This window comes from Aegilops tauschii, chromosome 7, assembly GCF_002575655.3.
Source record: "Aegilops tauschii subsp. strangulata cultivar AL8/78 chromosome 7, Aet v6.0, whole genome shotgun sequence".
Classification (NCBI taxonomy): domain Eukaryota; kingdom Viridiplantae; phylum Streptophyta; class Magnoliopsida; order Poales; family Poaceae; genus Aegilops; species Aegilops tauschii.
Genome location: NC_053041.3, coordinates 621145361 through 621170829, shown reverse-complemented (window position 1 = coordinate 621170829; position 25469 = coordinate 621145361). Strand labels below are relative to the sequence as shown.

At 44.0% G+C, this 25469-nt stretch overlaps 2 protein-coding genes across 2 annotated transcripts; both read left to right on the top strand.

Moving 5' to 3' along the window:
* Positions 1-494: 494 nt before the first annotated feature.
* LOC109764758 (isoleucine--tRNA ligase, cytoplasmic) lies at positions 495-13616 on the top strand. The gene is made up of 27 exons (XM_020323541.4): positions 495-1273; positions 1886-1951; positions 2038-2181; positions 3024-3220; positions 3794-3956; positions 4616-4729; positions 5185-5282; positions 5863-5941; positions 6487-6645; positions 6794-6883; positions 7510-7643; positions 8434-8593; positions 8761-8844; positions 8998-9210; positions 9294-9419; positions 9658-9795; positions 10204-10307; positions 10769-10832; positions 10994-11082; positions 11153-11294; positions 11748-11811; positions 11885-11952; positions 12184-12303; positions 12387-12452; positions 12872-12977; positions 13112-13203; positions 13286-13616. The coding sequence occupies exons 1-27, from the start codon at positions 740-742 to the stop codon at positions 13385-13387; spliced, it is 3516 nt and encodes a 1171-aa protein (XP_020179130.1). The 5' UTR covers positions 495-739; the 3' UTR covers positions 13388-13616.
* Positions 13617-20774: 7158 nt separating this feature from the next.
* LOC109764757 (NF-X1-type zinc finger protein NFXL1) lies at positions 20775-24616 on the top strand. Its single transcript, XM_020323540.4, has one exon. It carries the CDS (start codon positions 20935-20937, stop codon positions 24295-24297), a length of 3363 nt encoding a protein of 1120 aa, XP_020179129.1. The 5' UTR covers positions 20775-20934; the 3' UTR covers positions 24298-24616.
* Positions 24617-25469: the final 853 nt, after the last annotated feature.

The window sequence follows — 25469 nt, the reverse complement described above, 5'->3', positions numbered from 1 at the left end:
GTGATTTCACGTGTAGGTACGCCAAAATACCTCTGGCACCCCGTCTACATAGTCGACGTTCAGATTTTTCCTTGCCCACAATCCTTGTGTGCTCCTTAAGGTCGGATTTGGAGCAGCTGATTGAGTGTGACCAAGGTACACTGCCTGTCTCATGGCTCTGTCAACAATCAAACATACCCACCATGGTTGCTTGGGCGTCAAGCTTCATGACTTGGGTTATCTACTGGTAGGGATGCAAGGGCGGGCTAGTGGGCAATACCGTAGCACAAATATAGCGTTATCGTTGGCACTACGGCGGTGGTTACTTGGGCTTCAAGCTCCATGCCCAAGTTGAATTGAAATTGAAATTCGATTGCGACGTTATCAAAAGGGAAATAAAGAAAGTCCTCTAAATAAACAACTCGAAGCCTGTGGCAACGGTAAAAACTTTTTTTTTTCGTGAGAAGAAGAAAAGGAATGGTACTAATACTACTACAAACTGAGTGGAGTATTCCGTGACTTGCACTCCACTCCTCCTCAACGAGGGACCAAACTGAAAATTTCCTCCGGACTCCGGACGACGGCAAGAGGCACGCGCGCGGCACGTGAACCCCACCTCTAAACCCTTCTTCCCCTCTCCCCAAGTCCAAAGCTCCACCCATCCCCCCCTCCCGCCGCCGCCGCCACCGCCGCGTCGCCCCAAACCCTAGCCCCGCGCCCCCCCACCGACGGAGCCGGCGCGGAGGCCGCCGCCGTCGCCATGGAGGACGTGTGCGAGGGGAAGGACTTCTCCTTCCCGTTGGAGGAGCAGCGCGTCCTCGAGCTGTGGTCCAAGCTCGACGCCTTCCACGAGCAGCTCCGCCGCACGGAGGGCGGGGAGGAGTTCATCTTCTACGACGGGCCGCCCTTCGCGACCGGCCTGCCCCACTACGGCCACATCCTGGCCGGCACCATCAAGGACGTGGTGACCCGGCACCAGTCGATGCGGGGGCGCCACGTGATGCGGCGCTTCGGGTGGGACTGCCACGGCCTCCCCGTCGAGTTCGAGATCGACAAGCTCCTCGGCATCACCAACCGCCAGCAGGTGCTCGACCTCGGCATCGGCAAGTACAACGAGACCTGCCGCGGCATCGTCACCAAGTACGTCGCCGAGTGGGAGGCCGTCGTCACGCGCACCGGCAGGTGGATCGACTTCAAGGCCGACTACAAGACCATGGACATCAACTTCATGGAGAGCGTCTGGTGGGTCTTCGGCCAGCTCTGGGACAAGGACCTCGTCTACAAGGGCTTCAAGGTAGAGCCTCGCTCACTCACTCACTCGCCCCTTGTTAGTTTTCGAATCTGTCCTTCCTTTGCATAGTTCCAAGTCCAGACTCCAGGGTGTGGTATGAACAAGCTTGGGCTCCATGGAAATGGAAATTTCGTAATGTTCAGAACTGTGCAGCCGCATCTAATTGTCTGATTTGCTTTCAATTTGGGGATATCTATGTCTGAAATTGGAACCACACTGCAAACGTCAACTGTTATGATTGACATTGCAATTTCTGTTGTGTCAGTAAGAAGATTAATGCTGTTCGGATGACATAGAACTGTAACTGCATAGCAAATGTTCTATCTCTTGTGCGGTGACTGATGAGTTGGGGGTTGTGTGTGTTTGGGCCTTTGGGGCGGGGTGTCACTAACGGATTAAATTGTGCATTGATGTGAATGTATTTGTTGCGTTGAAGTTGCCTCTTCTGCGAAGCAAGTGTTGTTTCTGTAGAACTTGCCTCTCGCTTCTTTCCAAAAGAGGAAAAATGGAAGGAACAAGTAGTGTTGGTGATTAGATTTTTTTCTCTTTATTTGGTTCTGATTGTCAGGAATCCCTTGAAATTCAAATCGTCCTGAACTCTTGTTCTTGTTCCAGGTGATGCCTTACAGCACAGGTTGCAAAACTGCACTATCAAACTTCGAGGCAGGCCTGGACTATAGGGTGAGTAATTAATTGACTTTGTTCCTGGTTTAGCTCATGTTCTGGTGTCGCAGCTTGTAGTAACCATCTCTTTAATCATGTCATAGACTGTCCCAGACCCAGCAGTGATGGTGTCTTTCCCTGTCATCGGTGATGCGGACAATGCGGCTCTCGTTGCATGGACTACAACACCTTGGACACTCCCAAGCAACCTAGCATTGTGTGTCAATGCCAATCTTGTGTATGCCAAGGTTAGCGCTCCTCTGTTTTTCTGGGTATTTTTTTCTTCATATTTGTAATGCTACCGACTGTTGTCGAGTTTCCTGACTGTTAACAGTAGTCCACACTTGAAAACCTTGTTGTGCAAGGGACAGAGCTGTACCGAAAACAAATTAGGAAATGCAATGAAAAACTGAAGATACCGAGAAATTTTCTAACTCAAACAACCTCAAGCTATTAACCTGGGATGTTCATCTAAACTATGGCATAATAGGCTAACATGAGCTTGTCAATCAGCTGCTTTCATATATTATGTAATGTATGGTAGATTACAAGTATTCACTTTATCTTATTCTTAAATTGCTATGCCTTGTTCTCTGTCTCTGCAATGCTCTTGCATGTGCAATGCATGCTATTATTGTCTTTATATAGTGGATAACTGGATATCGCCGCAACTTCCAAAAACAAAATTAGATATCTCCTTGCCAATTCTTGCTAATGCCTCATGTATCTCAGTATCATTGTTGAGAAGCATATACCTTCCAGCAATGCCAATTGCACATTTTCCTAATGTTCGTACACAAAGGCTATTTAACTCTTCTAGTTTGCTGCAGTTTCAGTCTGTATCTAATTTGCTCCATGTTGTATTTAGACAGTGATATTGATATAATTAATCTCCTTTTGTGATAACTGTATCTAGTTTGCTGCAAATGAAAGGGATATTTGTCATACTGCCTGTCTATTTTGCTCCATGTTACCATGTATGCAGATCACTTTTAAGTCATTGTGCACAAGAGAATTCTGTTTTTGAGGCTCTTCTCTACTTGCGCTATGCTTTTTGTTTCTGTTTTGAGGATGCATACTGTGTTGCCAGGTCAAGGACAGGTCAAATGGAACAGTATACATCGTTGCAGAAAGTAGGCTCGGGCAGTTGCCAGTTAAAGCCAAAGCTTCTGGAAAGAAACAAGCACCTTCTAAGGGAAGCAATGCTGAAGCTGTCCAGGGTGGTTTGGATACTGAATCATATGAATTATTGGCAAAGATTCCTGGCTCAAGCCTAGTAGGCCTAAAGTGAGTTATCTTCTATTTCTGTCTTAGCCATGGGATTTGTTTATCGGTAATATTAGGAAAGTACTTTTACATTATCGCTTTTTATACCTGGAGGTATTTGTAGCTACTTTCTCCGTTCTGAATTATAAGATGTTCAAACTTTTTTCTGAATCGGATGTATATAGACGCGTTTTAGTGTGTTTGTTTACTCGTTTCAGTCTGTAGTAGTCCATATTGAAATATCCAAAACATCTTATAATTCGGAACGGAGATAATACTTAACGATGCTCCTTAGGTAGTCACATGTTGTTAACCACATGTTGTTCTTGTCAGACTTCAGTGCTAATATTTGGCAGAGCTAAACAATCCACACCACTTTATTTTTGGATTTTCAAGTTTAATCTTTAGAAAGTTCTTCATTTTGCTATATGGGTTTGGTTGACTAGTCCACAGATACATTGTGTTCAGCTTCCAGTCTATTAGGAATTTTGCAACTGGCCGACAATTTTTTTCCTTCCTATTGTCACTAATCAAGAATTTCATAGCCTATCTAGAGATTTTCTATGTCTTTACTGTAGTTTTCTCTTGTCGCAGATACACTCCTCTGTTTGATTTTTTCTTGGAGCTTCAAGACACTGCCTTTAGGGTGATTGCCGATAACTATGTGACTGATGATAGTGGAACCGGTGTTGTCCATTGTGCTCCTGCATTTGGTGAAGATGATCATCGCGTTTGCCTTAGTGCTGGGATAATTGAGGTTGGAATAGTTGTCTGATATTATTTAAGTATTGTGTAATTAACATGCTGTGTTGCTAAGGCCTTGGGGGCTGAAAGAAAATAGTAGACCATGTGAACTGCTCCGTCCGTTCGCTATTTATTATGAGACGTTCTAACTTTTTTCTGAATCGGATGTATATAGGCACATCTTAGTGTGTTTGTTCAACCACTTCAGTCCGCATGTAGTCCATATTAAAATATCCAAAACATCTTATAATAGTGAACGGATGGAGTACTTGTTTGGTATGCCGAAATTATTGGGTAGTGTATAATGCAATATTTCTCAGTGTCCATAGTTTGTCTTGAAGAACATTGTTATGTGTTCTCCCAAGCATTTAATAGTGTCATCTGATTCATCTATCTTATTCTTCTATGATGTGCCCCCACTGTTTATTGCATGCCTTCTACCATGTAGTTTTGCAGCCTGTTATGCCTAGTTAACGATCTTTTGAAGGGGTTGCCTTTTAACACTTGTACTATTTGTTTGATCAATGTAGTTTTCTAGATCGCAATGTCATGTGTTGCTTTTTTAACCAAAAGCATTCAAAGTTACATGCATCTTTCACATCTATTCTGTTGTGATCAGGACTTGCTTGAATGTTCTTTGTTTTCTGTCTGATGTTGTCTGCTTCCGTCCAGGCTAGTGGACTTGTTGTCGCTGTTGATGATGATGGTCACTTCATTGAGAAGATATCTCAGTTCAAAGGGCGACATGTCAAAGAGGCTGACAAGGATATCATCAACGCTGTTAAGGTAAGTTGTTTTTCTAGTGTTCAATGGGCATCTTAGCTGTTAATAACACATCTGCATTTAGTTGCTTGCTCAACATTACTGGCAACTACCATACAGATTTTGGAGTTGGGTTCTAATCTAGTTGCACAAGACATTAATAATCACTATAAAGTTTTGGACAGTAGTATTTTACAATCTTATAAGCTTGTGCATTCTTGATGTATTATCATATTTCTCTTTGGGATAACCTTCTAAGAGATCCAAGCAAAAGGAAATCAGGCGTATAGCATGAGCATCTCACTCTATGCTAGTGTACGCTGTAGATCGCAGGCATGAGCATGCTTTACTTTGTCAACATATTTTCTCTTGTTATTTTAGATTAATACCGTGCATTGTTTCGAAGGCGCCTCAGTAAAGTTTATTGCATAAGTTGGATAGTTTATATTGGCCCTAGAATTGATAATCTACATGAACAGGATAAAGGAAGACTTGTTAGCAAAGGGAGCATTGAGCACTCTTATCCGTATTGTTGGCGCTCGGGTACTCCTCTTATTTACCGGGCTGTTCCAAGCTGGTAAACATCTTCTATTACTACTGTGCAAATTATTTTGTCCATGTGCTGACTGGTGATAACTTCTGTTGTACGTGAGCTAACACACCACAACAAACGCATGCTATTTGGGGAGGGGCAGCCTTTTATTTTGTCTTAGAATTCAGATTGTTACGGGGGAACTCACCTCAAATGTGTGTATATATGAGCCTATATTTGCTACAAATCATGGGTTGTTTTCTTAAGTTTCTTCCGTGAGATGTGAATAAATTTGATTGTGATCTGACTAAATTTATTTTCCTCTATATGTGAATTCCACAATGCGCACATTCATTGTTCTGCCTGCTTTTAAGTTAGCACCTAAGGCTTTGTCTTTCCTAATTCTAAAGTACACCTGATACCTGAATCCATTTTTTACGTTCTTCTTACCACATGGAGCAATCCCTTTATGAAATCTGACTTCATCATTACATGATATGCTTTCTGTTGAATCTTCTGTGTTCACCTTTTTTTAGCTGTGTTCCTCCGCTTTTGCGCCCATTACAGTTTCCCAATTGCGTTACTCATATTTATTGAGTATAGGTTTGATAGAGATTTTCTGTAGGTTTATCAAGGTTGAAAAGATCAGGGATCAGTTACTAGAATGCAACAAGGAGACCTACTGGGTTCCAGATTATGTCAAGGTGTGTTACCGTTTCTAGCCTGTGACAGTGCTGTCAGGTTACGGAGATGTCGTATGGATGTACCCTTCTTAGCCACTTGATCATGTATACTAACATACATGTGGGATGACCGCTAAATTTGACACTTTCCACCAATTTGCTTAAATATCCATTTGGATATGTACCTGCAGCTCTCTTGGTTGTTCCATCAATGCACGCATTGTCGCTATAACAATTTCTGTTCCCTACCCTCGTGTATTTGATCACAGATGCAAATTTATGACCCTCAGGGTACCCTCTGACCCTCATTAGTTCTACCAAATAAACTAAAATTTTGTAAGTGATGTGACTTTTGAAATTTATTTCATTTGGTTGAACAGAGTTTGATGCCAGTCCTTGTTTCCAGTATTTGCACTAAATATTTGTATACAATTTAGTTGAATGTTATGAAACTGCTTGGAAAGGCCAATTTGGTTGAAAGGTCATGCTATAGTTATGAAAGATGAAAGATGATGTGGTACAGTATGTTTGACCAATAATTCTTTGCTAACAATGAATGTGTGCAGGAAAAGAGATTCCATAACTGGCTAGAAGGTGCTAGGGACTGGGCTGTTAGCAGAAGTAGATTCTGGGGTACTCCACTTCCAGTGTGGATCAGCCAAGACGGTGAAGAAATTGTAGTTATGGATTCCATTGAGAAACTTGAAAGATTATCTGGCGTCAAGGTTAATATCTCTACTGTGCAAGATAGATTTCAATGTTTGCGCTATTTGTGGCTGAATATAATATTCTTTTGATTTCGTTCTGTTTTAATTGAAAAATTGAAACAATAGCGAACTTCCTGGAAGCATTCTTATTTTTGTGTGTGCTCAGGTTAACGATCTTCACCGCCACCATGTTGATGATATTACAATTCCTTCTAGCAGAGGACCAGAGTTTGGGGTTCTCAAGCGCGTTGAGGATGTAAGTTCATTTCGACCCACAATAAGGATGCCTCAGTTATACAGTACATATTCTTTTATATTGACACATAGTACCTTTTTCCTACCTTCTGATCGTATACATTTATGTTGTACTCCTACTTTGTTCTACCTGTTTCAGTAGAAACTTGGTCAAACTCTGTCCTTACTCGTATAATTAAGAAATAGAGGCTTAGGAGGAAGTATCAGGGAGAGAGGGAGGCTGGATTTGTAGGGAAAAGGGAATGAGACAAAGGCGGATCATGGATTGTAGATTTAAGGTCATCTAGATGCTAATTAATATTTCTGTACTATAATATGTTAACTTATGGGTTTGAAAATAAATTATATATGTCAGTCAAGGAATGGGATTACCTTCTTAGACTTGATTAAGTAATATCTTTGGAATATCTAGGTGAGAACCCTCACACAACACATTTTACAGATTTTTATTTTATTATTGTTGCTAAATATTCTATTGCATTTCTTAAGATTATTTTCTATTGCTGCTTATTCATTCCAAGATTATGAGTTTACTTGTCAACTGTCATATATGTGAATGTTTGGGACTGCATATCAATGATTTCATTTTTACTGGTTCTCATTCAGCAACGGTTGTGATGTCTTCAGGTTTTTGACTGCTGGTTTGAGAGTGGGTCCATGCCATATGCCTACATTCATTATCCATTTGAGAATCGTGAACTATTTGAGAAGAATTTCCCTGGCAACTTTGTGGCTGAGGGCTTGGACCAAACACGTGGATGGTTTGTTACTCCCTTCAGAATCTTTTGATTTACAGTTATTGTTACCATGTTCTTGCTAATGAATAAGATTTTTAAGGGCCTTTAATATTCATTCCAGTCCTTATGTTCACCACTCATGTGATCAATATCTTGTTTGGGCATCAAAACAACATGGAATATTCAGATTAATTTGGCAAAGATAAAATTTCAAGACCAGCCCAAAAAATGCACAGCATAGCCATACCTAGCCCCCCAAACCAACAAAATACGCAGCACCGAAAAAAAAAAAAGAGCTAAATATTGTGGCTAGTTCTTTACAATACTTGGCTTAAAACCCTGATATTCTGCACAGAAGACAGAGCTGTTATTCCAAAAATATGACTAAGATTAACATGAATTATGTCCATTGGCATCATCTCGGATACCCTTTTTTCCCCCTTTGCTCAATCTCCTTTTGGCATCGTTCTTTTTTGGGGAAAAAGTTCAGTACTTGTGTTATTTCATGTTGCACTTGGTGAAGTTGTAACAATAATCTGGCTTCACTTATCAAATACTGCCGTGCTCTTACAATTGTCACTTGTCACTACCTTTCCTTTTTGAGGTTTTGATGGGCAAAATGAGTACACAGTTCCTTATACTTATAATGGTAGAAACTTCGTTTCCATTGGTCTAAAATGCATATTAATATGTTACTTTAAATATGCACTTATAAGGGTAAGTCTCAAATTAATTTAGTAGTATATTTTTCTTCATGTGCTACTCATTCATGTTATCATCTCACCCTCATTCATGTTTTGACTTCATCCTGCAGGTTTTATACTTTGATGGTGTTATCAACGGCATTATTTGGGAAGCCTGCTTTTAAGAATCTTATATGCAATGGTCTTGTTTTGGCAGAGGATGGGAAGAAAATGAGCAAGAGTAAACAGAATTACCCTTCACCTATGGAAGTCATTGATGAATACGGAGCGGTAAGTGGTGTCTCTTTGAAAGTCAATGGTTGCTTCTCAGTTTTCACTTATATAACTGATGCTTTAGTGTGTACAGTATCACTGTTTTGTCTGAACCTACATGCATTTGGAGCTCTCAAGGCTTGTGATTGTGTAATTTGTCTGAGTTATAATTTCCTTTTTTGCAGGATGCTTTAAGACTGTATTTGGTGAATTCTCCAGTTGTACGTGCGGAGTCTCTACGATTTAAAAGGATTGGTGTTTTTGGTGTTGTAAGTGTCTTTTCAATATGTTAGGCTCCATTATATGAATATTTTCAGGCTACTGGTCTGCATGTAGATTATGTCAATTTATCATATCCTCCAGTTATATGGTTTCTTTATGAAGAGTATATTGTGTCGCTTAACATATTTTGATTTTTTCAGGTGAAAGATGTCTTCCTCCCGTGGTATAATGCTTATAGATTTCTTGTCCAAAACGCGAAGAGGCTTGAAGTTGAGGGTTTGACTGCATTTTCTCCAATTGATCAAGCTTCACTTCGGAAGTCATCCAATGTATTAGATCACTGGATACATTCTGCAACTGAAAGTCTGGTTAGCTTTGTTCATCAGGAGATGGATGCATATCGGCTTTACACGGTAGTTTTTTCTGGATATTTTACTTGGTCATGTTTTCATCTAACCATGCTATGCCAAATTTGATAGCTAGTTTATCCCTTCAGGTTGTGCCATATTTGGTAAAATACATTGACAATCTTACCAATATATATGTGCGCTTCAACCGCAAACGGTTAAAAGGACGCACTGGAGAAGAAGACTGCAAAATTTCTCTTTCAACTCTTTACCATGTAAGTAAATATCTAGCAATATACAGTTTTGACTGCTTTTTGATAGACTATTGCAAATTGTTGATGTAGTGGTGGAATTTTTATCCTTCAGTGCCGTATTCATATATTAAAACCTCTTAAGGTGTTCTACTGACTAGTCTGCAGATGGTGTTCTGATGATTTTGTTCCTGCTGATTACTGCACCTTTTGCTGTTTTTCTCTACGGTTCTCTAAGGCATCTTAACCATGAATTCTGTAGGCACTTGTAACAACTTGTGTGGCGATGGCTCCATTTACGCCCTTCTTTACTGAAGTTCTTTACCAAAATCTGCGGAAAGCGTCAAGTAAATCAGAGCAGAGCATTCATTTTTGCAGTTTCCCTTCCACAACCGGGGAGGTAAAATTTTCTCACCAAACAGTCTTCACTCCTTCCAACTCTTTTTACACTGCATGTAGTTTCCTTCTGTATTTTTCACTATATAAGGTGAACACAAGGACCAACGAAGCTATAAAGCTTTATTTGCCCATATCACCCTCTAATGCTCTCTCTCACTGTCCTACAACATGCATAGAGCATAGATGTCTCAACAACTCTCTCGTCATCTCTCTCTCTCATTTGCACACTGCATGTCCCAAGCTCTATTCATTGCATGCACAGCTCATATCATATTTAAAGGGTACTGGAGGGTTCTTATTCTATGTGCTCTACCAAAATATGCCCTATAACTAGACATGGGAAAGTACTTTGTTTTCTTATATCAGAGTTACTTAAGCTCATTTTCTGTTTGTTTCCCTACATGATCAGAGAGATGAGCGTGTTGAGCGAAGTGTAACTAGGATGATGACCATCATTGATCTTGCGCGCAATATTCGGGAACGGCACAGCAAAGCTCTCAAAACACCACTGAAGTAGGTCTTGACTCAATTTGCATGATTTAATTTTCTGCAACTGTTTTTATGTAGGGACATTTAGGTTAGGTTGTTGGCATTGTATTATGCCATCTGCACTTTCCTGCAGATTGCTGCAATGTAATGATAAAAGATAATTTCAAGGATTTTTTTCCTTGTGTGCATATTTTGGTATTAGCTTTTCGTCTTCTTAACAATATAAGTCTATGTAATCTTTTTGGATGTGGTAGTTGTCATAGCATGTGCAGTTTTAGTTGTGTTTTTGAATCCCTTGTATTTCCAAGCCAAAGAATACCTGTGGTAGTTGTCATAGCATTGGTAATATAGCAACTTGAAGAATAGTGTATGTGTCAGTATCAGATGGTCCAAGTTGCAATTCAGTTAATTATTCAATATGTATTCTAAAAAACATGTTCTGTTTGGCATCGTACTATTGTTGCTTAACCAATTTAAAATCTCAGGGAGATGGTGGTTGTTCACCCTGACAGTGAATTTCTTGAAGACATCACTGGAAAACTGAAAGAGGTTTGTTCATAAAGCCAAAAACTCAGAGATATACCTGTAATCCTTTTTCGTTCTGAAATTATGTAACTGCCTTGAATACTTGCTTAGTTTTCATTACGTGTAGGCTCTCTTTGCTCAGTGTTAGTGTTTAGTGCTGAAACAATATACTTTCTACTGTGTAGTATGTCATGGAGGAGATGAATGTTAAGACTGTGACTCCATGTAATGATCCCATGAAGTATGCTTCTCTGCGGGCAGAACCCAATTTTAGGTATGTATTCCTAAATGCACAAGAATTGTTGCCATTTTTACACATTGCTCAGGACCTTTTGTTTTCTCAGTGTGCTAGGTAAAAGACTAGGAAAGGACATGGGCAAAGTATCAAATGAAGTGAAGAAAATGACCCAGGAGCAAATCTTAGCCTTTGAGCAAAGCGGAGAGATTTCGTTCCTTGGTCATTGCCTTACGCTAGATGATATTAAGGTAATATTACATGCTCCCAGTCTCAGGTCATCATTTTCAAGACGTGATTTATTCCTAGCAGATGAGAATTGAAAAGTTTCAGTACATCTGTGATATTGTGTAGTTAAATTTTCCTCAAACTTGTGTTGGTTGAATTTTGTATTTAGTAAGATGCGAAATAAGATTACTAATTACTTGAATGCCAAGATAATACTCCCTCTGTCCCAAAATTCTCGCCTTAGATTTGTCTAAATACGGATGTATCAAGTCACGTTTTAGTATTAGGTACATCCGTATCTAGACAAATCTAAGACAAGAATTTTGGGACGGAGGGAGTACATGGCGTTTCTTCTTAATTATCATAAGCTCATGAGTCATTACCCTTCATGAAGTTAAACTTTAGTTTTGGCACTGAACTCACTGCATCACTTTTCACCATGTCCGAAATTTACCTGCTTAACTTTGTATCTTTAGGTGGTCCGACAGTTCAAGCGTCCTGTGGATGTATCAGAGAAGGAAATTGATGCCGCGGGAGATGGTACGTCATAAATATGTCACTTCATTCTAATAGTTTTGTTACTATGGATAACATCGATATCTTGTTTTTATAGGTGATGTGTTGGTCATTTTGGATCTCAGAGCTGATCAATCATTGATTGAAGCTGGAGTGGCTCGAGAGGTAGTCTTTTTTCTCCTTTGTATAGGATTGGTGTTCTTGGGTTTGTGTTTCACACAGATTGTGTCGGTCTTTGGTCTATTGCAATTTACAATAGATGTTTGCTGTCTGCTGTCGCATAGGTTCATTTTCTAGATGCCTGAAAATTCACTAATTTTGTCTGACACACATCAAGCTGGAAATTCACTAGCAGTCAACAGTCTGGTCTCCTAATTCATGAGCAACCCTTTTCAGGTTGTAAACAGAATCCAGAAATTACGGAAGACTGCTCAGCTTGAACCCACAGACTTAATTGATGTGTACTACGAGTCTGTAGACAACAGCAATACACTTGAAGAAATTTTGCAGTCACAGGTCTGTCAAATTGTTTCAAATAAAGTTTCTTGTTTCAGAGCCTGGAACATTTTTTTCACGAAAGCTATTATTATTGTGTGCAGGATCAGTATATTAGGGACGTGCTTGGTAATTCGCTAGTTCCAAAGGCAGCGGCAACATCAGATATGGTGAGCTTGGTTTTTCAACCTTTAAAACCTATATCAGTCATCATCAAATCAATTTAAATTGCACATCCAAGTCAATCACTTTAAATCTTTAATACGTTTACTCAATACTTTCTTCTTTACCAGACTCTGGTAATTGGCCTAATTAAATATTAAGTTTCACATCATAATAAACACCAAACTTAACCAGAGGTTGGATTGTTTGCCAACTTTGAGAGCATAAGCAGCTGGGCAGTGTTTGTGCTGTTACGTTTTGATCCTATCCTGGAGTCTCGGTTTACATTGTCATTTTTTATCATTTATTTTGTAACTTTCCAATACATGTACAAACTGGCTTGCTGAAAATAGTAAGCACCTTGGTGCTGGAGTAATTTATAATGGCTGTAACGCTTTCCATTGCAATGTCATTGTGGGGTTTGCAGGTCGTTATCTGTGAGGAGTCTCATACTGTACATGACATGTCATTTGTCATCTACATTGCAAGATGCATGCCTGTGCTCGCAGCTGATCTCCTTTCCTATGCCTCAGGTAAATAAATACCCCTGTTTCTTTTCAAGGGTGCAGTTTTAAAGGGAGTACTTGGTATTTTTTGGTGTTTCATACCATGGCATTGTCCGAGAAGTCATGCGAGTGATGTGTATGTCTGACTTTGAATGGAACAGGCAACAGTGACCACGTTGAGGCGTTAAGAGTGTATTTGCTGTCAAGGTCCATTTCCAGATTGAAGAACGAATTCCAGACTGGAAATGGCAAGGTAGGGAATCTACAGCGCTGAAACGACGTTGATGATGTGTATCATTTGACTCTTATTATATGTTTTGACTTTGTTCTTGCAGATTACGGTCAGGTGCATCGAAGGCTATCCCCCAATTGATCTGCAGCTAGGGAAGCATGTTTTCCTTAGCGCTGGCGATTTTTACCAGGCTAACCGCTCTTGATTCTTGTCTCCGAGCATCCCAGTTTTGAGTAGTTTTGTCATTTTCAACCGCAATTCATTCTAATCAGGCTGATTCTGTTTGTGCCTCACAAAAGCAATGTATTTACTTAAATGTGCTGCCAAGGATCGAAGGGAAAGGGAATTGTCAATTGTGTATTCAGAGACTCATGTGTATGAAGTATTACAGTGTGCTCGTGTTATTACACATTGCAAATAGCAGCTTGCCACAAGTATTGCGCTTTGTTTGTACTTAAATTCAGTGGGCTGATGTCGAGTTCTAAAGTCAAACTTCTTGAACTTTGACCAAGTTTATAGAGGAAAATTATCATTGCAGTTGCAGATAATAACAATTTTATTTATATTTTATATTTAGTTTTGTAGATTATAATATATTTTGCTACAAACTTGTGCAGGCATGAAAACATTTGATTTCTAAACAAACTAGTACACCTTGTATTTTAAAAAAGAGGGATTAGATAGTAAGGCCAAATTCATCAACAAGAGATGGCAAACAATATAGTAAAGTAATTTGGTGCCTTGCTTTACATTCTTTGCGGACTAATGATATCAGGAAGAGTGAGAAGAGGAGCCTCTGATTGGGATTGTCAAAATTTGATTGTCAGATGCTGTTGGTTATCTCTTTTTTTAGAAAAGGAGGTGGACCCTCGGCCTCTGCATCTGGGCGATGCATGTGGCTACTTTATTAATTATTCTTACAAGACTTTACAAAGTCATACAACAGTAAGACTAAAGCCACCGTCTAAGTAACAATTGTCGCTACACCTATTCAATTGATGAAGGGGCGCTATAGCCTGGGCCTAATACCAAACAGACCTTGCACTCAGACCTAACATCTAAGGCCTGAGGTCCTAAGCAAGACGCCTGCCGGGTATGGGCACCCACCAGTTCGGCATGCTCCTTACCCAGGATGCCTGCCGGGTATCGGCCTTGCCCGGTCTAGTTGCCGCCGACGCCACCACCACACCAGACAACGTCGACCTCTTGCGTGAGTCCATCATCGCACATCAGACTCCTAATCTTCAGGGCGCCATGCCATCGAGATCTGTCACCATCCATGTGTATGATGAAGCACCGCTCCACCAAAGACATCGTCCACTGGTCCCTCGAGCCCGCGTACACCTAAGAAAGACGCCCCCAAGGGGGAAACGACACAATCGCGCCGCCGTCTTCTGATCTATCGATCTAGGGTTTCCCCCGGAGGTAGCAGATAGTAGTCTAGAACTTCTCCACTGCGATGCCTTCAAGAAGGGAACAACGTCGTAGAACGCCGCCATCGCCGGCTTTGGCATCTAGCCAAGAGCAGGTTTTCATCCAGATCTGTTCGAAGAACTCCATCCAGCTTCTTGTGCACGGACCGCCGCCTTCTCTGTCGGAGACTAGATCAAACGGATCCAGCCGCCGCCTTCTCTGTTGGTTGTCTCTGACTGCTTGAATGCTTCTTTGATATCAAAAAGGCGAAGGGAGAAATAGGAGCCTATCACTGGCAGTCTCGCTTTATTCATTGTGAATTCATGTTTGAGACTAGGAGCAAAAAAAATTATTCTCACAACCTTGCTAGGTTTTGTTTTGCTCTTAATTTGGGGCGCCACTTGTGGCTGGGATCTCCTCCTGCACAAGCAAACATTCATGTGATGGTTTCTATTGACCAATAGGTGGTTCTAAAAAAGGAAAAAAAACTAAAGCTGCCTTCTACTCCCTCCGTTCGGAATTACTTGTCACAAAAATGGATGTATCTACAACTAAAATACATCTAGATACATTCATTTCTTGGACGAGTAATTCCGAACGGAGGGAGTATTTTCTTTTCTCGCAAAAAAATCCTCATCGAGATATCCCCAAATTCGTAGAGGCGCACTTGTACGTCTAAGGAGCATCTAAGGAGGTGTTTGGTTCGATGATTTCCTCCAACTTGAAAATGATATGGTTGTCTCGTTTACATTGGCTCGTAATTAGTTACACATAATCGTATACTCCCTTCGTAAACTAATATAAGAGCATTCAGATTACTATTTTAGTGATCTAAAACAGAGGGAGTACATATCTATTTGATACCGCCCAAGGTCACCTGTTACAAAGGTGATACCGGAGGTAGAGAGGAAGTCATTTTCTCGATGTGCCTGCACCTTCCTCCTCGGCTTCCCTAGGTAACGAGGCATGTCTCCTTCCCATGTCAGACCCATCCTCCATGGAGTAGCTTGGCCTCCTGCGAGAAGGTCCTCCAACATCGGCCGTGATCGGCTTGGTTTTGGCATGCGAGAAGGCGTTGACCTGGTCGGTGAGAACGCTCTTGTTCCTGTTGGCGAGGAGGTCGTGACTTGTGAGGCCATGAGGGGACAATATGCAAGTCAGTGACTGAGCACCCACTTATTTGATATGGTTCTTGATTGTGCATCGACAGCATGAAGCACGGATCACGGCGGAGCCTCCGCCATTGGAAGTGCCAACGCACAACAGGGGTGGGGTGACGCAGCCGATATGGCCATCGTGGACCGTCTTCTCATTCTCCAGGTCACAACGGAGCTGCCGACAGCTAGATAAGAGGAGCAGGGACACCAATTCGCTTTTCAAACTCTTTCGAATTTTTCCATTGCGTTTATGTCCAGGAAACAAACATATTTTGATTTTCTACATGGTGTTTTCGTTACCACTGTATTATGATTACATCACCATTTGCTTTATCTTTTTCTCAACCAAACACCTCCTAAGGTTCATGCGCATCCCCTATGCTTTCCGTAATCCAGTTAATAAAGCAAAAGGTTTCAAATCTAAAATTCTAAGCCCTTCATAACAAACATTCTTTACAAAATGTTCCAAGGCTGGGGCAATGCCCCCCCAAGCTAGCCATAGGTCTCCTAGTGGTAACATGCTTACATACTTAGATCGACACAGGCGGAAGATATTTTCATGCAAGGAAGATTTTTCTCAAACGACAGACCTTGAGAGAAGTGTTCATGAATGACTTCAGTGGCGCCGATAATCCCAAAAGATTCGACTGACGGGAACATAGGTTGTAACTGATGTTACTATGTTAGAGATCAGAAAAAGTGGATGCTGCTATATCACCTCGACGGTGGGCAATGAGGGATTCCGCAACATCAAAACATGGATTCTGGGGTAGTTGTCTGTGCAACAAGTCATTGACTGTGACCTTTGTGGGAGAAATGACAGTTGCTATGCGGGTCAACTCTACATTTTACATTTTGGAACATTGATCCCAAGATGGAGAAGGAATCTCTGCACAAACAATACAAGAAATGTAAGCATGTTGGTTTAGAAAAGGTAGCTAATATTAGTGGTGGGATGGCCATGGCTCCAAATACCGATGCTTTTTCAGAAAACCTTGCTCGTCAACCTGCTTGTTGTTGAGATTGTGACGAATGACCGTTTCAGACGATACACAAGTGGGATACTCACATTGAAGGATTTCCCTGCTCCGACCCTGTTGCAGCTTGCGAATGAAAAAAAAAGTGGGCTCATCATGCAGTGCTGCTTGTAGGCTTTGATCGGGAAGAACTGGAAGAAAGTATCGGATATGGAAAAACTCTTATGGCGAGCACTGGGGTGAGGATGGTTATATTAGGCTGGAGAGGGACATGAATCACACATGGGGTGCACCTCGGGTGTGCACGACGGAGCTAGACGATATTTGCAGGGGAGGTGAAAGACAAAATATAAGTGTTTGTGAAGAGGGGGGCAATGCCCCCCTCCCCCAATGAATTGCGCATATTTTCTGTAAAGGGGATGTGACACTATTTTCGGTACACTTCTGGCACAATTTGCATGTGTTCTGGCGGGTACAGGGTGCACCTGTGAGACCAGATAAATGGAGAAAACTGATATGCATAGTGGAAGAAACTAACAACATAGTGATATCATTATTACTGATCAAAGTGCAAAGATTCATAGATATACAGTGAGTGCAAGCTGAGAGATACAAAGTACATATGTGCATACACTGACTTGTTATTATTACAACTAAAGAAGCGATAGTTCAAAGAGCTCGGGACTAGAAGAGTACTTTCGTAGTTCAAAAGGATAGAAAGCTAGAGGTTCCATGAAGCTGATGTGAGGTCTAGCTATTTAGAAGGCGGACTGGGGCTCATTTGCGTCTTGCTTCATCTGGAGAAGCTGCTGATCATGTGTCTGGCTAGTTGGAAGCTTAGTCTCAGGTGCTTGTCTTCTTTCCTACCAACATTCTTATGATTCTCTGGAGAAAATAGTTGCTTCGCAGCACGACTGTATCACAAAAAGATGTGGTGCAAGATTAGTACGCGCGATTTTTGCATCCTAGAATCTCTCAAAAGAAAAAATTTATATTGACTTTTTTTGGCTTTGCTGGCAGTCGGTGAACCATCAATGTTCTGTTGACACTCGATGAAGGAAGCAAGATCAGTTTCGCACTCTCTGTTCATTGTATTGCAAAATACATTATAATTATCCATACCTGATGTTCTTTGGATGAACCTTTTTATTCTTCTGCACAGCACAGCAATATTTGCTGGTGGTGATGTTGCAAGCTGAACACTTTGCGCTGCACCCGTTGGCACCAGAGAAGAGGAGGGGAACTGCCCAGCTAAATCTGAACGTGTAACATTGCTTAAGGGAGAGCATATGTACATACCTTGCTCTTTTCTTAGTTTTCTCCAGCATTGCCTACAACCCATGTACCACCAGCCATCCCTTGCCAATACCTCGGTTATCCTTATCCTTAGTTTGTAATATTGGTTGTGCAAATTACATGAAGTCAGTGTGTCTGAGTGAAAAGCAGCTATTATCAATCGTGAAGAAGAGCTCGGTGTGTAACATTAGTGGTCTTGTATGATTGTACTATACCAGCAAAATTTGCAACTCATTTTATTAAGAGTGCGAAATCGGAAATACTCTTGTGATGAGGTGCAGCTGCAGATCATCAAGTGTAAATCGACATGGCACACCATTTATGTATTGCTTGAATGCCTTCTCCATGATGGGGAAATCGAATTATTATGTTTTTCTTCAGTTGCCATGTGGATATTTGGATTACTTTGAACATCAAATCTTTGATTATAGCATCGAGAACAACTTCAAGAGGTTGTCGACCGAGCGGTGACAGTGGCTCAATGGTAAAAACGACAATGAAATGGAAGACACATACTTATAGATTGTTGTACATCACCCATAAAGATTTCTTTCACAAATAGGGTGCTAGAGGGAGTAGTATATTAAAAATAATTCGATTGAGTAAGCATTTGTTGCAAGACTAATTGCAAAGTGCACTGTATACATGCTTTTCCATGCGTACTTGAAGCCATAGAGTTAAACATAAAAGCACGACAGATCTATCTATCGCTTCTTAATCATTTTTTTACAACAAACGAAAGTTGTATTACGATCTGATGATGGCTAATGTGACATCAAAACTTAATAGGAATGATAGACTACTCATATCAACAAGGCGCACCTTATTTTCTAGGAGCCCATCCGAAAGGAACATTGAACTTAAGTCTGCTTGGTTAGTAGTAATTTGAAGGATAGGTGACCGACTGAGAAGTTGATCCCAGCTGCGCGAGTGAGAAAAAATGCGCAGCAAAGACTAGTGTTGGTATGTGGAGCCACTTTAGATCCTAGGTGGTAGCCAGACGTAACAACCAAGAACCAACGGGTTTGGCGGGGGCGTTACGATTGGTATCAGAGCTGCCCCTCATGGTTACACGGGCGTGTGCGGGTCAGGTGCACGAGCATGTGGCGTATGACGCGTGTGGCCCATCGTGGTACACGACATGTCATATGTGCCAGACTAGACACACGAACATGTGCTAAGAGAGAATGTTCCTGCTAGGTCGGCGGAGATGTTTGTTCCTTTGAGTGAGGGTGTATGTAACATCCCGGCTTAATAGGTATGATAGACCACTAATATCAACAAGGTGCACCTTCCTTTCCGGTATCCCATCCGAAAGAAATCTCAAAGTTAAGGGTGCTTGGCTATGAGCAATTTGAGGATGTGTGACCGACTAGGAAGTTGATTCCAAATGCGTACGAGTGAGGACAACATATGCATAAAAGATTAGTGTTGGTTTGTGGGGCAGTTTAGATTCTAGGTGGTAGCCAAACACAACGACCTGGAACCGATGGGTTTGGCAAGGCCCGAAAAAGAATGAAAATGACGTGCATGCATAATGCTACAATGTTACATAAGGGCATGTACAATGGAAGCAGCACCATGGTGCTGCCCCAGGCCATCCACATCAGCGCATGGAACTAAGACTACCGTGCAACTTCATATCTATCCAACGCGCATGTGCCCTTTGCGACGTCAGCTGTTTCCCTTTTTGCCCATTCTTTACATTTGCTATCTCTTCCTCTCGTCCTATCTCTCTCTTCCCTTTTTGCTTTTTTCCATGGAGAGACCGCCTCCTGCAGAGGAGTCTATGACACCTGCGGAGCAGCCGTTTGAGTAGCCACGGTGGCGTCCGAGCCTACCTGGCCTCTGGGGCATCAGGCTGGGGCGACCCATTGGCCATGCCCTAATGAACCCGCAAATAGCTAAGCCATTGCTTTTTAATGCATTTGTGCAAAGAATAAATTGGGCATGGTTTCAAAACGAATCATCATTTGTACACAACATAAGTACCTGCTATCAAGATGTCAGAGCATTCTATCACAAAAAAAGACCCAGAAAACATTATGGTAGAAGCTTTATAGCTACATCATTAGGAGCAATATACGTGTCAAAAATATCTACAATTTTTTATTTCAGGCTATTATTATTTTAGATTTTTTATAATAATTTATGTTATTTTTCTAAACTAACCTATTAGTTCAGTGGGCAGAGTCGGATGCTGGTTTCTGCATGTTTTTGATTTATACAAAATGACCTCAAAATATCACGAGGATTTTCGACGATTTTTTCAGGAAGAGAAGGTTCCAAAAAGCACCGAAAGGAGCGATGGGCCACCCATAGCCCCCAGACGGCCAGGGGGGCCGCATGGTGGCCCGTTTGGTGTCCCGAGGATGATTAGGAAATAGGAGCCACGCTGGATCTAGCTAGGCGAAAGGGCGACACGAGGAATTTTACGAGCCCTCTCAGCCCAAACGTTTAAAAGAGTACTTGGCAGTGAATCTAATGACGCCGATTCGGTATGTAGGTAATATATTTTTTAAGAGATTATTGATAATTCGCTTTTGTAAAACATAAAATCAAATGTAGGTTTTAGAAGAACCGGGGGATTGAAACATAAATGAAGAAAATTGGAGGCATCCAATGTAGAAATCGCCGAAAACAAACCGACCTCCGCTGCGGTCGACCGCACCGCAGGGCTAGCAGCGCCGTATACGTATGCAGTACTGCAGTATATATTCGCGAGAAAATTTCCCCTTCCCATCGCCACCGCCCGCCGCCGCCGCCTGGCGATTCGCCGTCGTCCCCAGGGCTCTCCTCCCCCTCAAATACCCCCCACCCCCATCCACTCCGCTTCCCACCACCGCCACTCCCCGCCGCCTCCACCCACCCCCACATCCCCAACGGAGGACGCATCGCCCCGCCGCCGCATGCAGCCCTCCACCGCCCGACGCCGCGGCCCCGACGCGCCCTTCTCCCGCGGCGTATGGCGGCCCCGATCCGCCGCACCCGCCGCGGAGGCCCCCCGCCCCAACCCCGCCGCCTACGCGCCTCCCCACCACCGCGACAGCACCGCCCCGCTCCCGCTCCTGCCCCTCCCCAACCCCACCCCCAACCCTGCCTCGGACACCCGCCCGCCCCGCCGCCGCCAGCGCCGCCCGAACCACAACGACGGCCGCGCCCCGCCGCCGCACGAGAGGGCTCCCCCGTCCGCGCCCGCGCCGCGGCAGATGAGGGCGAACGCGCCCGCCTACGCGCCCGCGCCCGCGCCGGCGGCGGCGGCGGGGGGCGGGGCGGTGCCGCAGCTGGTGCAGGAGATCCAGGACAAGCTGGCGCGGGGGGCGGTGGAGTGCATGATCTGCTACGACATGGTGCGCCGCTCCGCCCCCGTCTGGTCCTGTGGCAGCTGCTTCGCCATCTTCCACCTCCCCTGCATCCGCAGGTGGGCCCGCTCCCCGGCCTCCGCCTCCGACGACCCGGCCTCCGACTCGTGGCGCTGCCCCGGCTGCCAGTCCGTGCAGGACGTCCCCGCCCGCGACATCGCCTACACCTGCTTCTGCCGGCGCCGCCGCGACCCGCCAAACGACCTCTACCTCACCCCGCACTCGTGCGGCGAGCCGTGCTCCAAGCCGCTCGACAGAGCAGACCCTGCCGCCGCCAAGGGCGATGATGACGATGTCGCCGCCAGGTGCCCGCACGCCTGCGTCCTGCAGTGCCACCCTGGGCCGTGCCCGCCCTGCAAGGCGTTTGCTCCGGAGCGCCCGTGCCCTTGCGGCAAGCAGTCTATCACCCGTCGATGTGCGGACCGGAGCACGCCTGTCACGTGTGGGCAGTCGTGCGAGAAGCTGCTACCCTGCGGGAGGCACCGTTGCGACAAGGTCTGCCACACCGGCCCGTGCGGGGAATGCGAGGTTGATTACCCTGCACAGTGCTTCTGTGGCAAGAAAACAGAGACATTGTTGTGCGGCGAGATGGTGCTCAAAGGGAATCTGTCGGACAAGGATGGGGTGTTCTCTTGCAGCGAGGTTTGTGGCCACAATCTGGCATGTGCCAATCATGCCTGCCAGGATGTTTGCCACCCAGGGCCATGCGGGGAGTGTGAGCTTCTGCCAGGGAAGGTCACCACATGCCATTGTGGCAAGACAAGGCTGCAGGAGAAGAGGGCTAGCTGCTTGGACCCAATCGCCACCTGTGACAAGGTATGTGACAAGAGATTGCCGTGTGGACTGCATAGGTGCAAGGGCACGTGCCATGAAGGAGAGTGCCCACCGTGCTTGGTGCGTGTCGAGCAGAGGTGCCGCTGTGGCTCATCAGGCCAGATGGTGGAGTGCTATAAGATCTCCAGGGAAGAGTTCCGTTGCAACAAGCCTTGTGGCCGCAAGAAGAACTGCGGGAGGCACAGGTGCAGCGAGTGCTGCTGCCTGCTGTCGAAGCCATTTGCTCAGCATCAAGGTGACAGCATGGATCCCCATTTCTGCCAGATACCATGTGGCAAGAAGCTCCGGTGTGGACAGCATGGATGCCAGCATCTCTGCCACAGCGGTCACTGCGACCCTTGCCGTGAGACCATATTCAATGATCTCACTTGTGCGTGTGGCAGGTCATCTATTCCGCCACCGCAGCCTTGCGGCACACCAACTCCATCATGCCCACACCAGTGCATTGTCCCTCAGCCTTGCGGGCATCCAGCTTCGCACCAATGCCATTTTGGGGATTGCCCACCTTGTGTTGTGCCAGTAATGAGAGAATGCGTTGGGGGACATGTGATGTTAAGGAACATCCCTTGTGGTTCAAAGGATATCAGATGCAACCAGCCCTGTGGAAAGAACCGTCAATGTGGACTGCATGCTTGTGCCAGGCCTTGCCATCCTTCCCCTTGTGATCCACCGCCCGCAAATGGAGAAGCTAGTTCAAGCTCTGGGGGCAAAGTTTCATGTGGACAGTTATGTGGGGTCCCAAGGAGGGAATGCAAGCACACTTGCAACGCCCCATGCCACCCATCGTCACCTTGCCCAGATGTGAGATGTGAACACCGTGCGACCATTACCTGTTCTTGTGGCCGTATCTCTACAACTGTGCCCTGCAGTGCCGGTGGAGCCTACAATGGTGATAGCACGTTTGATATCCCCGTCATGCAGCAGCTGCCAATGGCTCTCCAACCAGTGGAATCAAATGGGAAGAGGGTACCTCTTGGGCAGAGGAAACTCTGTTGTGATGAGGAGTGTGCAAAAGTGGAGCGGAAACGAGTCCTTGCTGAAGCTTTCGACATTACCCCTCCCAATCTGGATGCATTGCATTTTGGTGAGAACTCAAATGCGTCAGAGTTGGTTTCTGATCTTTTCCGGCGTGAGCCAAAGTGGGTGCTGGCCATAGAGGAGAGGTGCAAGTTCCTTGTCCTTGGGAAAACAAGGGGTAATTCTTCAAGCAACATGAAGTTCCATGTCTTCTGTCACATGATGAAGGATAAGAGAGATGCTATCAGGCTCATTGCAGATAGGTGGAAGCTTTCTGTCCAGGCAGTTGGTTGGGAGCCAAAGCGTTTTGTTACCGTCCATGTGACACCCAAGTCTAAGGTTCCTGCTCGTGTTCTGGGCTCCAAGCCTGGTGTCCCTGTCTCGGCGGCCCATCCTTACTTTGACTCCATGGTGGACATGGATCCGAGGCTCGTCGTCGCAATGCTGGACCTGCCAAGGGATGCTGATGTTAACTCTCTAGTCTTAAGGTTTGGTGGGGAGTGTGAATTGGTTTGGCTGAATGACAAGAATGCTGCTGCAGTCTTCAGTGATCCAGCTAGAGCTGCAACGGCCCTGAGGCGGCTCGATTATGGGTCTGCTTACCAGGGTGCTGCAATGTTTTGCCCAAGCAGCATCACCCAGGCTTCCTTGTCAAGCAATGTGTGGGTTGGAGCACCGAGAGATGGAGGGTTGGCTGCAATGAGCAGTGCCAGTCCATGGAAGAAGGCCTCTCCCTCTGAGCTGAATCCGAACCCGCCTGCAATGATGACAGTGCTTGGTCGTGCCCCAGGGACAAGTGTGCTTGGTCATGCCCCAGGATCAGTGTGGAAACCTGCTGTTCAGGTCACGAGTTCAAACCGGTGGAATGCTCTGGAGCCTGATGCTGCAACCAGCTCTGGGGCAGCCGACAAACCTAAGCCGCCTCCTCACACTGACGCGGGATCCAGCACTTCCGCTCCTCGCGTTGGCGCTGGATCCAGCGCAGAACCGAGTTCCGGGCAATCTGTGAGCAAGCTGCAGCCTGACTTTGAAGTGGAAGACTGGGAAGAAATCGAGTGAATGATGAGACCGAGGTAGTTTGGTCAAGATGAGTCTCTTTTATTCAGATCTCATTTTTCTATCTAATATATGATGTAGTATATTGAAGCGGTTATTTTGTCACCTTCGAATTAGTTCCTGGTCGTTGCCGGTTGACTGTTCAGTTGGGAAGTATCTTTTGTCATGAAATAAACAGTGAGCCGTCCCCAGATTTCCTGCGTTCTTTTAACATCACAGTGTTGGTTGCCTAGCAATTGTCTCAGGCGCAGGCAATACTTGGCTAGAAATAAATTACCTCAAACTGCATTGACGGAATGTGCCATCAAGTTGTGAATGTTTACCGCTTTGGCACTGCTTTCCCCAATTGATTTTTAAATGTGTCTTTGTTTATGATGTTCTTCAGACTAGTTTGATTCTTATTTACAATTTTCTTCAAACTAGTTACCACTCTCACTACAATGTTTTTCTAAACTGGTTGCCATCATCTCCCTTTTATCATTCTCTTCGTTTTATTGGGGAAATGTTGCTCTTTGCTTAACTACTAGCAAAATGCTTGTGCGGTGCTTTTTGTTATATTGCATCAGTTGTTTAAATGCTTGTCCCATCAGACCCCCTAACTTTCTGCAAACTAAAAAGTTCATCTCAAAATTCACATCAATCGACTCAACCGTATGTCCTCCGCATAACGGATGACAACTGCGATGATTGTTTTTAATAACTTGAGAGGTAATCTTGGTGAAGCATGTATTTTATTTCGTTCTGTTTGCCAATGAAAACATTCTGCTTTGCATCTGTATTCAGTAGCAGAAAGGTTACCTGAAGTCAGTCGTCTCATCTGAATTTCATTGGACTCAGGGTCTGGCACAAGTTATTTAGTTGCAGTTAGATTCTGTTCAGCACATTGCGTTTGCGCACTATGCACTGTGCTATTTCTTTCTGCTCTCAGCCAATATTGTGTTTTATTTGCCAGTGACAACAATCTTTACACATATAACAACTCCAGATTTGTGATATGGCACATCGCTTTGAGTTAGCTAAATTTAAGTGAGTGCTATCTTCTCACAAACTATATATTGGTGATTGCCTAAATGTGGAGGCCACGATGATTCTTCCTGCTCTACAGAAGATTAAACATCTTCATGTTTTATCTATATATTGAGAATCTTGCTAATAGTTTATTTTTTATATTATAT